The sequence below is a fragment of the Colletotrichum fructicola genome (assembly GCF_000319635.2).
Source record: "Colletotrichum fructicola Nara gc5 chromosome Unknown KSG_Nara_v1_contig11, whole genome shotgun sequence".
NCBI classification, from domain to species: domain Eukaryota; kingdom Fungi; phylum Ascomycota; class Sordariomycetes; order Glomerellales; family Glomerellaceae; genus Colletotrichum; species Colletotrichum fructicola.
Window position 1 is genome coordinate 70,066 of NW_027094061.1, and position 13,573 is coordinate 83,638.

A 13,573-nucleotide genomic window follows, 5' to 3' on the forward strand; every position below is an offset into this window, starting at 1 on the left:
GTGCATCCCGGAGCATGACGTTAACCAGGTCTGAGTCTCGTGCAAGGCAAGGCGTACGCAAGTCGGAGGTTTCTGGTCGACGCGAGTGCCGGCGGTCGAGACACCAGACTAAGGCATGAGAAGAACAGGAATGACGTTGCCGCAAAGCAACGAGACTGTCACGGGCCAAGAGAAGTTTTCTAGAAACTCCACGGACAGGGAGCTGGAATCGCCAAGATTGGTGATCCGGAGATGGCGTACGAGTCGCAGGCCCGCCGCCCTAATTCCGCGGGCGGAATTCTGCCACGCTCCCCACCAAACTGCAGGCCCGTTGCCTACCTTTAGCGCGGGGACATCGGCGTTGTGGGTCGCGAAGGCATGCCGAGCTTCCACGCTCTCGCGACCGGGATCGGCCCGGACTACGTCGTTACTTTCGGGGCTTCCGTCCGTGTAGCTATCTGAAATATCCAAGTAACCTTCACTCCCTCGTTAAATTCACTGACTATCCCATCTTGTTCTCAAAGTTTCATTCGATTTCTGCCACTTTTTCCCAATTCATAAATACCTCCTTTCTGTGCCCTGCTGCCTGCGTCCCGGTCGTGCCATTAGCACTACCACCACGGTTCTCGAATCACCAGCACACCTCCCGTATTACTGCCCAGTTGCAAAGTCCTCAATCACCCAATTACATCCTTTGCTACCACGCCAGCATTTTCTTCATCATGCCTGACATTCACAACGTTGCCATCATCGGCTGTGGGTCGATTGGTGCGTCTTGGGCGGCACTGTTCCTGGCCCAAGGACTCTCCGTTGTCGCCTTCGACATCAATCCAGCCGCCGAGACTTTCCTCCGCAATCTGGTTACCGACGCACTGCCAGTTCTCTCGTCATTGGGATTAACGAAGGAATCGGATGTCAAAGCGACTGATATCACATTTACAACCGACATGCGGGAAGCCCTCAAGGATGCCGACTTCGTACAAGAAAATGGGCCAGAAAAGCTTGATTTCAAGCGAAAGCTATTCATGGAAATGGCCGAAATCATCCGACCCGATACTATCATCGCAACAAGTAGTAGCGGTCTGACATGCTCGAGTATTCAAGAGGGCATGGGTCCCTCCGGGAGGCCGGAGCGATGCGTGGTGGGCCACCCTTTCAACCCCCCGCATCTCATTCCCCTTGTCGAAGTTGTGGGTGGGGACAAAACTTCCGCATCGACTGTGCAAAAGACGATGGATTTCTACGAGCGCATGGGGAAGAAGCCGGTGCATGTCAAGAAAGAGGTTGTGGGCCACGTTGCCAACCGACTACAAGCCGCGTTAGTAAGAGAGGTCATGTATCTTCTCCAGGAGGACATTGTCAATGTAGAAGACATCGACAAAGCTATGAGCTTTGGGCCAGGCCTTCGGTGGGGTGTCATGGGTCCCAGCATGTTGCTTCACTTGGGGGGCGGCGAAGGCGGGATCAAGCATATGGCGGACCATCTCTTAGGTCCCCTTATGACTTGGTATGCGCCCAAAGACCCTGAAGTGACAGATGAGTTGAAGCAAAAGTGGGTGGAAGGAACAATGAACGGGGTTGCTGGGAGGGAGTATCGGCAGTTGGCTAAGCAGCGTGACGAGGAACTCGTCAGATTGCTAAACATTCGGAAAGAGTGGGATGATTATGCGTCAACCGACAAGCAGTCATAGGCATGTGAGAATGTGTATTAGTGTTAGACTATAATTGATATATCATCTTTATTAAGAGACTTTTTCACGATCTCCTCAGTATTCTCGTCTTCACCTTTCTCTTTTCACTCACCTCTCTTCACAACTAGACACTAGTGGTTGAATGGCACTGAAGGATTTGGAAAACCAAACCGCACCGAAACGCGAGGGGTTCATGGGCATGGCACAACTGGGCAATGACGTCCCACATGAAGGTCTTGACCAGGGACATCCATGTATATAAGCGGGACCACGCGGAATTTGGCCGCGCAATCAGGAAGACATCCGCCGCATTCTGTGACAGTGGGTATGTCGTGAAGACCGAGGTGCGAAATCCGAGTAACGGACGGAACCATAAGTCGCCGTTAGCGGGCTACCTGGTGAATCATTCGCAACTGGCAAATTGAAAACTTTTTTGTACAAGACGGAACCCGACTCGTAGAACTGCTCTCGAATGAATCATCCGTCTTGAAAGACACCGGCCGCGCAACTTAAAAGTGGTCTTTATAAAGGAACATTTCGCGGGGAACGGCTTCTTGTTTTGGTTCTTATCTTTGCCTGGAGGTTTCACTCATTACGACTATCATTACGGCTGTTTCATTACGGCTGTCAACTCTATTCGTTTAACACTGCCTATTTCAAACACTTTGTAACAATGGGCTCACAACCGCAACAACGTCTTTACATCCTTGACACGGATTTGTCGCATCCTCATCAAAACACGCGGGCCGGACGCATATTATCTTGTCTTCCAGATGGGAGTGACCTTCGAACGATCATTGATAATATTGATACTCTACCGGATGGCATTGCCATAGACCATGCAAACGGCCACATGTACTGGACAAACATGGGATCAAGCTTCAAATCCAACAGTGGTTCTATCGAAAGGGCCAACTTGGATGGATCTGACAGGAGAGTTGTTGTTCCTGTGGGAACTTCAGGTGTCTTCACACCGAAACAAATCACCATCGCGAAGAGAAGCCAGAAGCTGTACTGGTGCGACAGAGAAGGCATGAAAGTCATGCGAGCAAATCTCGATGGTTCTGAGGTTGAGATTCTTATTTCGACAGGGAATACCGAGGCAGATATGCTAGATCAATCAAGGTGGTGCGTCGGCATTGCCGTGGATGAGCAGCGAGGCCTCTTCTACTGGACTCAAAAAGGTCCATCAAAGGGCAACCAGGGTCGTATTCTTCGAGCGCCGATCGAGCCAGCTTCGGGCGCCAGCGAGTTGGTCCGAGACATTGAAGTGGTCTTTGAGAAGCTGCCGGAGCCGATTGATCTTGAACTCGACGAAGAGATTAGTATGCTGTACTGGACAGATCGCGGAGATCCCCCCACTGGCAATTCTCTCAACCGAGCAAATGTGGAACTGGGAGGAAAGATTGAGATTTTAGCGATTCGCTTGCATGAGACGATCGGTTTGGCTTTGGATAAGAACGCGAGCGTGGTGTATGTGACCGACCTGTCTGGTGGTATATATGCCATCGATATCAACAAAAAGGAAAAGGCGGTTTTATTTTCAGAATTGGGCGATACCACTGGAATTGCTATAGCATAACTTCAATACTATCTCAAAGTTAAACCACGATTGTGGGGTGTTAATAGTGGCATATTTGATACAAGCTTTCGAAGAGCGAGTAGGTCCAAGTGACCTCCAAACACGTATATTTCGCCAGACCGCCTTTTTATCCACACTTCATTGTTGCTTTTTCTTTGATCACATGATCCGTTCCAACCTCCACACGCGCGACGTCAAGAGAATCTCGCAATCTCGCCCATCCGTGTTTAGTTCACCCCGCAACACTTCTACCAGCCCTGCTTAAAGCCGCAAGGCCAATTGATAGCTTCTCATCTTCCTGCGTCAACCACTGTCGAAATTCACCGCATCATCGCCATCCAGCAGCATTGACAACGAACGCCGAAGATGGTCGCTGCTGGTCTTCGCTCAACCTATCATCAGTACAAGCAAGACACAGATGTGGTGGCATCATGGTTGGCATCCTCAGCAATTCAGTCCGGCTACTCTGGTCCTCTCAATGGTTCGGCAAACAGCCCTGCCACCAAGAAACTGAAAGGCAGGGCTCGAATGGAGGCTAAAAAGAAGTTGGCAAAGGCCGCTGCTGCCTCGGCTAGCTCAAAGCGAAAACACGTCATTGCCATCAAAGACTTCGTTCCGCTAGCCGAGCATGTGGCCGACTAAGTCGCTTCTGCGGCTCTCGCAGTCCCGGAATTCTTCTCAGCGGCACTAAACCGTGTTATCGAATCCCGTCGACGGTTTTCTGCTATTCTGCAAAGATTTCGATCGTTCCAAGACGTTGCCGGGGATTCCCAGCACGCTTATTTTATTTCGGTCCTCGAGAAAGTACGAGAGACTTTCAAGTCCCATAATGGTTCGTTCGACACGTCGGGCTTGAGGAGCGCTCTACCTACGGATGATGTCAAAAACGATGACAAGCACAACGCTAGGCTTCGGACAGGCAACATGTTTGAATCTCTGAGTGTTTACGAACCCTCTGATGAGTTCTTATCTGCTTCAGACGCAGTGTTCCCCAGTCTCGACGATGTTCAGTACGCGGCTGAGGAAGAAGACACACAGACGGAATCTCTTTTCATTTTGTCGACGCTTCTGGCGGATTTCTTCAAACTTCGTGAGGAAGTATTCGGCCTTTGGCAAGAATATCAGGCTGGATCTAGAGATCTTGCTGCCGTTGCGGTAGCTACAAACACTGCCGTCAAGCTTGCTCATAGCATGGAAGATGAGGTTTCCACGCAGCTGAAGAAGCTTGGTGGGGTGGAAGAGCTTATCCCGATGGTATTTGGGGGCGCATGTGCAGCTCGGGGGCTGCATCCTGAGGATAAACGTCAACCTACCGATGACTACAACTACAGGTGCTACGCTGAGGCTAATATGTTCTTCTATAACACTTTATGCCTCCTGAACGCCTACAAGGGACAGGGTCTCTCTGACACGTGTCCTTCCTACAATGGAAAGTTTGGCTGGTACAGAGACGATCGCAAGGCTGAAGACGACCGGGAGCGCTGGCAAGAGGATAAAGCGGCTCTGTTGGAGCTCTTTGCGGACATGCATGTCATCGTCACGACGCTCAAGGGCATTCAAGTTCAAGACGAGTTCGTCAAAGGTTTCAAGCAAATGATGCAGACGAAGAAAATCCCCGGTGTCTGGCTTGCATTTGGCGCACAGATCTACCTAGACATCCTCAAATCCCTTGGTTCTGAAGTCCGTAGGGGCGAGGAAGATTTGAAGAGGATCACGAATTCGATTGGAGATGTCGTCAGAGAGGCACCAGAGCTTAAGAGGAGTCGCCACTTCAAGGAGGCAATTGATGATCTCCTGATGTCGGTGGACCAGTGGGGCTCAGATAAAGATATCTTCAACATCATACGGCAAGTTGGTGGTCTGCCAATCAGGCCATCCAACTTCTTGAGTCACAATCCGATGTTCTGCGGTCTACACGTTCACGACATAAGAACAGCATTCCACCGGCTTGGTATCGAGTTCGCATCTAAGGGAAATTTGATGCATGCTTTCCAGCTGTATCAAGCGCTGCGGCAAGAAGGAATCCTTGAGGAACAGGAGAAGAGAGCGGACCTTGAATTCATTATGAAGATCCAAGGGAACTCGGCATCCTTTGTGGGAAATCCTCCAACATCTCTTGAGGCCTATTCCAAAAACTTTGCACTCACCAAGGGAATCTCAGCGACGCATTGGTTACCAAATCGCAGCACTAAGAACAAAAAGATTCCGATGTTTCGGGCTGGTATCAGAACCATCAACTACCAGGCTAGGGCATCTATGGCCTTTGCTCAAACGTTCATAGTTGACTCGGATTCAAGAGGGCTCAATGTCGAAGTGGTTGATCTCATTCTCGACAGCAGTGGATGGTACAAGAAACATGATTCCGACGGAACTCGGGAACTTGAGTCCGCAAGCACGAATGATGAAAAAGACTCGATCAAGAACAAGAGAAAGGTGCGTGATAATTCAATTTAGCCGCCTAAGAACCATGAACGTGTGTTATCTCGAATCACGATTTTGCGTTTTATGGATACGACTCACTTTGACAGATTCATCTGCACTTGGTTCAAAATACTCTTTAGACCGGAGACGCTATTTTCAGCGCGCTGCCGAAACTTCGACATTTGAAGCGCGTGTCTCAAGCCTAGGCTTTAGTCCTCTCGATCCAGGAAACTCATGGTTAGTGGAAGATCGAGTTCATAACGCTGAGGGTACCGACCGCATGCTTGATATCAATAGTTACTTGTTGCAGATTAGCAAGGAAGAACGAAAATAAATCTGTCGCCACTGAGCTGCAAGACATGACACAATTTTCACATCATAGTCGTGTCGAAAACGTTCTCAATCTCAACGTAGATATCATAAATTACAAGTTCAAAACAGAAACCAGCAGTTCCAAGACATTTGCCTGCTTCACTTCTTTCGATTTGGCTCGGCGATCTTTCTCCTCATTACCTGCCTGCTGCTTGGCAATATGGAAAGGATCCATCCGCTGCCGTATGAAGAGTTGATTTGTTATGGCGCTGCTCGGACCGCGGAACATCGTTTGAGGGATTCTTGCGGAAAAAGCTTGTCGGCTTCAATGTGCAAGATAGCTTCTCAGCGGGCATGACAGGGAAGTCTATGTCGTATCAGAGTCCATCATTCTTAAGCAAACTCTTATGTGGTCAGTAACGGCATCAAGGAGGGGCAACTAACCTTCAGGCCGAGTGACATGGGTCAGTCCAAAGCAATGCCAAAGTACGACATCCTCATTCTCGACATTTTCGTCTCGCGTTGCATACGTTGCAAGTCCAGTGTCCTCCCGACTTTGATTGGTGAACTCCCCTGCGGCCCATAACTCATCATCTCGGTATCGTGTTACCCAAATGGGTTTGGATGCAAAAGTTCCCCGCCGATGATTGAATGTCTCAGGTCCCATCATCAACATTTGGCTAGGTGCTGCATGAAGCTTGTATCCAGCCGGCTTGCCCGATATCTCATTCACGCGGGATGGGTTCGTGATTCGATACGTACGACCGGACGAGAGGTCTAGGTCATAGCCGCCAGGCTTCGTAATTGGAGTGGTTTTGACGCGAAACGCACATCCAAAGGGGTCAAGATTAGGGTTACCCCGAACGGGCAAACAATCGTCCCGCACGACTGTATTGTTCCTTTCGCCATCAAGTATCGGGTCGATGCGCACACAGAAAAGATGTTGGTGATTTACGGCAAGAACCCCAGGAGCTACCACCGTGCCCCACGGGGATACGCTGAGGTCTGGACGGATTGGCATGGTAGACAGGATACCTGTTGCCCGCACTTCAATGTGAAGATTAGCGGCTTGGTCAAGCACAAAGGCTAAAATGTACTCGTAGTTGGCAACAGTCGACGTGCATTGAATGACAAGTTTGCGGTCCCGTACCACTGAAGACCTGCCGTTGCGGAAATTGGTGTGCTTCCAGCCAATGCCGTCATCGACTTCATGCATACAAACCACGTTCGGCATCAGCACAGGGTCTCCGGTAGCCGAGACGCGCACTCCGTCGAAATAGGCGATGTGGCCGAGGCAATCGCATCCAAGAGCTAAGCTATTGGATGTCAGCCCAAACCCAGAGTCACCAAGATCAAAGGCCTGCTTTCGGTGGTAAGGGGTTCGAGGATCGCCATAAGGAACCGTCATTTCGCTCATGGACACTCGGTAGAAAAGAGATCTTTCGCCGTACCGCACATCGTGCAAAACGGGACCCTCTCGTAGTGACCATCCCAGTTGGAATTGCCACTTTTGCCAGAGTACAGTTCGATCGTCGATTTGGAAAGATGGGCCTTCAGGCTGAATAATATGCAAAGGCTTCATATCTTTGCGTAGTGCCTCCGTGCCGAGTATGTTGGCACTATATTCGACAGGCTCGACTGGTGTCCATGGCTGAGTTTCGGTATCAAGTTCATCGCCAACGCCGAGCGGAAGTCTTTGAAGATCCACAAGCTCCATTGTATGTGCATCGAAGATAGGTGCAAGTGGTAACGGGGTTGAATAGTGATTTGCCTCCTCGTCGTCGTTCAGAGCCAAGTACATGTAGCATTGAAAAAGTCGTCTTCTTTCGAAAGGGTCATCCGTGCCGTATGCCCAAGGATCGTTCAAAATTCGGGCGCTATCCAGACACTTCAGTCTACATTGTTCTAGGACATTTCATTAGGCATACCTTGGTGGAACTTTCAACTTTGCAATCTCCGCAAGAACTGCCGGGTGCTTATTGCAGGCCTTAGTGACGAGGTCGTATTCTACCCAGTCCACTGGGCCTTGGACGTCTGGAAGTTCTTCGGTGGTCTCTAGAATGCCGCTAGAGACATTCAAAATCGATTTCGTGAGAACTTTCGAGTTCTTTTGGTGGTAATAAATTCGAGCTTTGCGATCTGGTACCCGGTTACCCCTTTGCAGGTGGGCGAGAACCTCGTCTTTGGACGGCTCTGCCAGGTCAACCACCTTGAAGCGGATGCACATTGGTGGCAAGCTCAACTCCTGTAAAAGGAGCTGTGATGCCTTGCGGACTTCATCGACTGATAGAGGGTCTAGAGGGTGTTTGGGCATGGTGGCAGAATGAGGAATAAAGACTGTTTGGGACGAGGTGCAACCTATGTCATCTGGTAATAACAATATCGCAAGCCAGTCATTTAAGTATTGTTGAGCCAATCCAAATAACCACACTCGGACACTGCGATCACCTATTACGTCCTAGTATTGAAGGATGATTTGATCCCGAAAACGGAAATAGCTCCAGCGATGGGTTGAGAGAGTGTGTGGGATCTTGCGACATCCCGAATCATCCACTATTTGTACTCACCCAAAACTTAACTCCTTTCGACCACCTCGCCTTTGCATGTGACAAAAGAATCAAAGTATGCATCGCATAAGTTCTTGGTATCTTGGAGTACTTGCAAAAGGGGATGCCAAAGTCATTAGGAATAAAAGTCAAGATGTGTGTAGTTCTGTATACGCCAGTTGGTGCGCCGCGCCAGCTTGGCACGCAACCTTGGGGCGTCGGTGGGTCAGATGCATTGTTCTTCCCGAAAAGGAAAAACTCTCAGCAACTATGACGGTGCGGACTGTTGTTCGCGCGTGGCTGTTTCTCCCTATGACTCCATCTATAGTATCGTCTTTGAGCGAGCCGGCTTGCCAACACTTTTTCCGGCTCCTTGCATGTTTACTATTCTCTTATCTCGCATCTATCTCGGGAAGATACAAGACCATCGTGCGAATTTAGCAACCCTCATTCTTACAAGATGCGGGGTTTAATCAACCCCCATAGATACGAAGGTGATTTGTATTACTTGCCCTTACGAATCAGGTGGCGTAATCCCCGAGGACAATCAAGTCTTAGCTTTCAAATGAGCGAGTCGATGAATCGTACTTCGGTGTCGGCATTGACACGAGCGCTCCCTTTTGGTGACTGTCTTATCTCAAAGACTCCAAGAATGGGATACAAAAGCATTCGGCTTCTTAAAAACAAATTCTCTGCCATAGGCTTCGACTATCCTTCTGTGTAATCTGTCTGAACCAGCCTGGGCGTCTGATTCAAGATTGAAGCACTGAGATAACTGGTGTCGTTCCTGGGACGTGATAATTCGAGGCGTCAGTAAGGTGTCTGAGTCTAGTCTACATGTAGATTGCCAAAGATATGGGAAGGGAGACTCCGTTCAGACCTTGAACATGAAACGAAGTTGACATCAAAGTCCTGTTTGTGCTTTATTTCCTAAAATGGCAACAGTCCGCATCCGCACATCGGCTCTCTTCGTCACAAATCCGATTACGACGTACAGTGTACACGTATCTCATGGCCGCATACCTTTTGACTCCATGATTTAAAAGAACAGATATGCATGTTGCTGTCTGAGGGCCTCGGAGCAGGTCTTTTATTGCGCAATCAGTATTTCTTCAGTCGTTTTTGATGTCTACAAATGTACTTACAAACTCCATCCAAGGGATGTTAGGCCAGGCACGAGTGTGATTCGCCCTAGCTTCCCAAACCTTTTCAAGCACTTCTGTCATTGCAGCATGTTCAAATCCGGTTGAGCGCTTGATTTGCTGGATGCATAGTGTGGCATAATGCATTTGGTGTCCTGTAGAGGTGTCGACAGCGGCGAGGAAAAGGGGAAATAGCAACCGTTTGTGAAAGGGGGAGCTCATTGGGATTCGTGAACTGGCGTCTAGTATAGCGCTGACCGAGACTTTCACCTTGTCAGATTCACAGGGAATTGAAAAGGTGTCTGGCCAACGGATCACTCGCAAAAGACAGGCATGGCGATAGGCGTCGGCAAGATCTCTCCATTCGGTATCAGGGCTGGGATAATCTAGTTCCTCCAGCCTGATATTTCGAAAGAACACTTCTGCATCTTGCAAGACTTGCTCGAAATCGTTTAAACTGATCGATTTGGCTTGGTGGCGTTTGGCCGCTGCGATGACCTCGCCTATGCGATGGAAAACGGCGGGAGGGCAACCAACCAAGGTGTGGAAGCTTGATCGTGCTTTCGGGTCAGCCACGACACATAGGCGAACGGCTTCTGAGTAAGTAAGTTTCTCTGCGCCACTGAAACCCCTCAGTACATCCAACCTAGCGACTTATGTCAGTTGAAATGTTGCGTGTCTTCAGAAAGCCTGAAATGATGAACCCACCATGCTAGTGCTGACAGGAAGAACATGCTAGCGCTTGACGTCTGTCCGAGGCTTGAGGCCACTGCAACTCTATCGCATAGAAAAGACACCCCTGTCAGATGCACGGCATGGGCGGATATGCCCATTTCGCAGATCTTAGCTCACGTTAGTATGACTGATGGGCTCGGATCCGGGACGTGGGGGAGTTAATGACGAATTCTAGATTTGCCAAGACACTCACGTCATGCAAGACCAAGAGCAGTATAATCGCCAGTACGGCGTCTTCTTCAGCAGCCGCCAGTCCGTAGATCTCTTCCTTTATGAGAAGCGAACTCAGAGCGTTGAGGGCTGCCACTCGATGTTGTAGAGCCGTAGCCATATCAACCTGTTCAACTCCATAGGGTGACAGAGTCATATGGCATGCGGCCAAGCCCAGGACGGCGTGAAGAACCCCGACATGCTGATGCGCAAGAGGTAACACGTGAAGTCGGAACGGATTTTGGGTCTCATTGACTACGATTGTCAAGTGTTCGCTTAACTTTTCGTCAACTACTCCTTGTGAGGCCCAATACTAGCTTTTTAGTTTGATGGGACTCACAATAAATCAACAAGTTTCGGTTCAGAGCGGTCAGAGGCTCTTTTTCGAAGTGGCGCTCAGTAAAAGAAACAGGCGATGGTTGGCCAACGGAGATTTGATGGGGAGACGTCGACGCGTCCGGTGATGTGCCCTGATGCAAAAGATGGTGCAAAACTTGCGCACTGCGACTGTCAGTCGATATGGACGTCCGGGGGCTCTGGGCCGACGGGGAACTTCGGTCTTGGCTCCGACCGGGCTTCCTTGAGGGATGTGAGATATTTTCGTCTTGTTGCTGAACTTTGCTACCGTTGGACGCGACAGCAGTGGACGGCGATTCGCAAAATTGAAACCTGGGGGGGTATCCTTCGCATTGGAGACCTTTCGACTTGCATCGATTGCATGTCGGCCGTGTTCTGTCGCATTTGCGACACTTCTTTCGACAAGTTCCGCATGCCGGGTCTAGAATTCATGTGTCCAAAAATCAGAGCTGGGACATGGGTAGAAACGGGACATAGCTTCCACTTTGCGAGGCAGGGGAAGATGGGGGCTAATTGACGGGGCAGGTTGCGCTTCCTACAGCAGCAAAGCGCAGCAATCCCAATTAATGATTTGTCTGACTTACCCTTTCGAACGGCTTTTGAGCCTCTGGCCATGGCAAGTTTTCCATGCATGATTGGTTTTGTCGCTGTGTAAAGCCTTACTCTTGCTGTGGCTCTTCGGCGAGAGTAGAGAATGTAGATGAAGGAAACCTAATTAATGGACGTCCTGTCTGGCGTCAAGAGCGCCTGCGCTAGTGGAGTTAACGGAGTTCTGACTAAGGGCAATTGAATCAGCACAATGTCCTTATGCGGCACCGTCACCTCCAGTCTGCCGCTATTTTCTTACACCTCTGCCGGGCCGAGCCCTTGTAATTCACATCCCTGTGTACCCATTGCCGTGTCTCATCGCTGCACAGTCGAATTTCTCCATCTTGCGTGGCTCTCTACCATTACCAGCCCTGGTTTTGTTTACGGCAGTAGGAATCAAGAGGCGTTCGGAGAATTCTCATCAAGTTCAAGGTAAAGTTCAGAGGCTCGGACACACGAAAGGGGCTGAGGTGGTCTTCTAGATTTATCGAATTTTGAACGTGCAAATGGAAAGAAGACATTGTTACACTGTAAGTGTCATTTGAAATGAATCGCCTTACAAAACCTGGTTTAATCACTACAAAAGAATGAATAATTTACCCCCGATGCCTAGAAATCGCTTGGCCTTCCGTCCCCTTTCAACTCTGGATGCAGGACAAAGATCGGATCCATTTGGTCAACATATCCGCAGGCAGGGTCACTCATGGCGTAACCCATGTATTCCTGAATGGGCCGGTCATAATTCTTCGCAATATCTTGAGGCACGGAGAGATACTGATTCTCCTCTTGTCGTAGATATCCTCGAATGGAAAACGTCGCGAAAACCAGTCGTTTTTCGTTTTGTGTGGTGTTATGTCCGCCGGCATGATATGCTGAGGCCAGCATGATGAAAGCGTCGCCTTTGTCCATCTCAGCATAAATGCACTCGTCAACTCGTGGTGGCAAGTGTCTGTCGGTGCCCCTAGCAATCAAACACTATCAGCACAGTACAACATGCATCCACTGCGGTCGACGCCGAGACTCCACGGGAAAAATCTTCATACCAGAGGTGGCTGCGAGGTATGAACTGGGTGCCTCCATTCTCTTTTGTGACTTTGCTTCCAGCCACGAAAAGGCCTACTGCAGTCTCTCGGTTCTTGTCTCGTTCATCATCCCATGCCTCTATCTCCTGGTGGTGGTTGTGGCTGATGTAGTCATCCCTATGGAGGGGTTGGGCTTTTCCGCCTGGTCCAATCCTCATGGCAGTGCAAGAGTGGACATACGGCTTCGAAACCGACTCCTTTTTCTCGTTGCCCCACCAGAACCAGTTTCGAGTGGTCAGAAAGTGTTCGCACACCTTCTGATATATGGGATTCATCATCTGGGTTCTGGCGTATGTGGGGCTGAGAGCAAGGAGGGCTGGTGCTCGTTGGGTTTCCTCTGCCATTCATCAGCAAGAGCTGCGTTAATAGTCTAGTAGCCTCCCAGCAACATGACTGACGGCTGTTGATAGGCCGATGAGGCTTACTTGGAAAGAATGACCCATTCCACTCAACGTCGCTTTCGAGGCGCTCACGACACTCTTCGTAAGATTGGTCGACGTCCTCAACGGCCACGAGCCCCTTAACAAATACACCGCCATCGCGCTTCAAAAGGTAAATGATATCCTCAATAGGGGTCTCAGCTGAGAGCTTCTGGACTTCGGAGCCGTATCTATCGGAAATTCTCGACATGTTCACAGGCTTTGGTAGTGTTCGACAACAGAAGTTAGGGATAGCGGTTGAGATGAGATACGTTAGAGCCAGGGGCTTGGTGTGGGAAAAGGCTTTGGCGTGATGACACGTGTGAAACTGACTTGGATGGATACTCGAATTGAAAAAAACAAAGGTTGTTTTTAAAGACCTTCTGACGCTTCGCTTCCGGGGAATGATGGCTCACTGCAGGCTCAAAGAACTTGGGCCCGCTCGTTCCGCCAAGGCGACGCAGCGTCGTGAGCTATCTACCTAGCATTGGGATGGCGTCCGTTTATTA

At 49.7% G+C, this 13,573-nt stretch overlaps 7 protein-coding genes across 7 annotated transcripts; 4 read left to right on the forward strand and 3 right to left on the reverse strand.

Annotated features, from left to right (window-relative positions):
• Nucleotides 1–701: 701 nt before the first annotated feature.
• lcdH (L-carnitine dehydrogenase) lies at nt 702–1,670 on the forward strand (the record flags this gene model as incomplete). Its single annotated transcript, XM_032037091.1, has 1 exon — nt 702–1,670. One exon carries the CDS (start codon nt 702–704, stop codon nt 1,668–1,670), a length of 969 nt encoding a protein of 322 aa, XP_031883862.1.
• An 868-nt stretch (nt 1,671–2,538) lies between these two features.
• On the forward strand, nt 2,539–3,252 carry LAM1-1 (3-hydroxyacyl-CoA dehydrogenase-like protein LAM1; the record flags this gene model as incomplete). Its single annotated transcript, XM_032037092.1, has 1 exon — nt 2,539–3,252. The coding sequence occupies one exon, from the start codon at nt 2,539–2,541 to the stop codon at nt 3,250–3,252; it is 714 nt and encodes a 237-aa protein (XP_031884074.1).
• Nucleotides 3,253–3,618: 366 nt separating this feature from the next.
• On the forward strand, nt 3,619–3,894 carry CGGC5_v016524 (uncharacterized protein; the record flags this gene model as incomplete). Its single annotated transcript, XM_032037093.1, has 1 exon — nt 3,619–3,894. The coding sequence occupies one exon, from the start codon at nt 3,619–3,621 to the stop codon at nt 3,892–3,894; it is 276 nt and encodes a 91-aa protein (XP_031884077.1).
• Nucleotides 3,895–4,176: 282 nt separating this feature from the next.
• CGGC5_v016525 (uncharacterized protein) lies at nt 4,177–5,813 on the forward strand (the record flags this gene model as incomplete). The annotated part of the gene is made up of 2 exons (XM_032037094.2): nt 4,177–5,685; nt 5,781–5,813. 2 exons carry the CDS (start codon nt 4,177–4,179, stop codon nt 5,811–5,813), a joined length of 1,542 nt encoding a protein of 513 aa, XP_031883805.2.
• A 369-nt stretch (nt 5,814–6,182) lies between these two features.
• Nucleotides 6,183–8,299, reverse strand: AO-I-3 (Copper amine oxidase 1; the record flags this gene model as incomplete). Its single annotated transcript, XM_032037095.2, has 3 exons — nt 6,183–6,352; nt 6,430–7,862; nt 7,914–8,299. 3 exons carry the CDS (start codon nt 8,297–8,299, stop codon nt 6,183–6,185), a joined length of 1,989 nt encoding a protein of 662 aa, XP_031883806.2.
• Nucleotides 8,300–9,570: 1,271 nt separating this feature from the next.
• On the reverse strand, nt 9,571–11,608 carry ptaR3-3 (Pestheic acid cluster transcriptional regulator 3; the record flags this gene model as incomplete). Its single annotated transcript, XM_032037097.2, has 6 exons — nt 9,571–9,618; nt 9,677–10,319; nt 10,382–10,515; nt 10,602–10,909; nt 10,959–11,396; nt 11,560–11,608. The coding sequence occupies 6 exons, from the start codon at nt 11,606–11,608 to the stop codon at nt 9,571–9,573; spliced, it is 1,620 nt and encodes a 539-aa protein (XP_031883844.2).
• A 564-nt stretch (nt 11,609–12,172) lies between these two features.
• Nucleotides 12,173–13,275, reverse strand: swnH1-1 (Dioxygenase swnH1; the record flags this gene model as incomplete). The annotated part of the gene is made up of 3 exons (XM_032037098.1): nt 12,173–12,524; nt 12,607–12,982; nt 13,071–13,275. 3 exons carry the CDS (start codon nt 13,273–13,275, stop codon nt 12,173–12,175), a joined length of 933 nt encoding a protein of 310 aa, XP_031884020.1.
• Between the last annotated feature and the right edge of the window lie 298 nt (nt 13,276–13,573).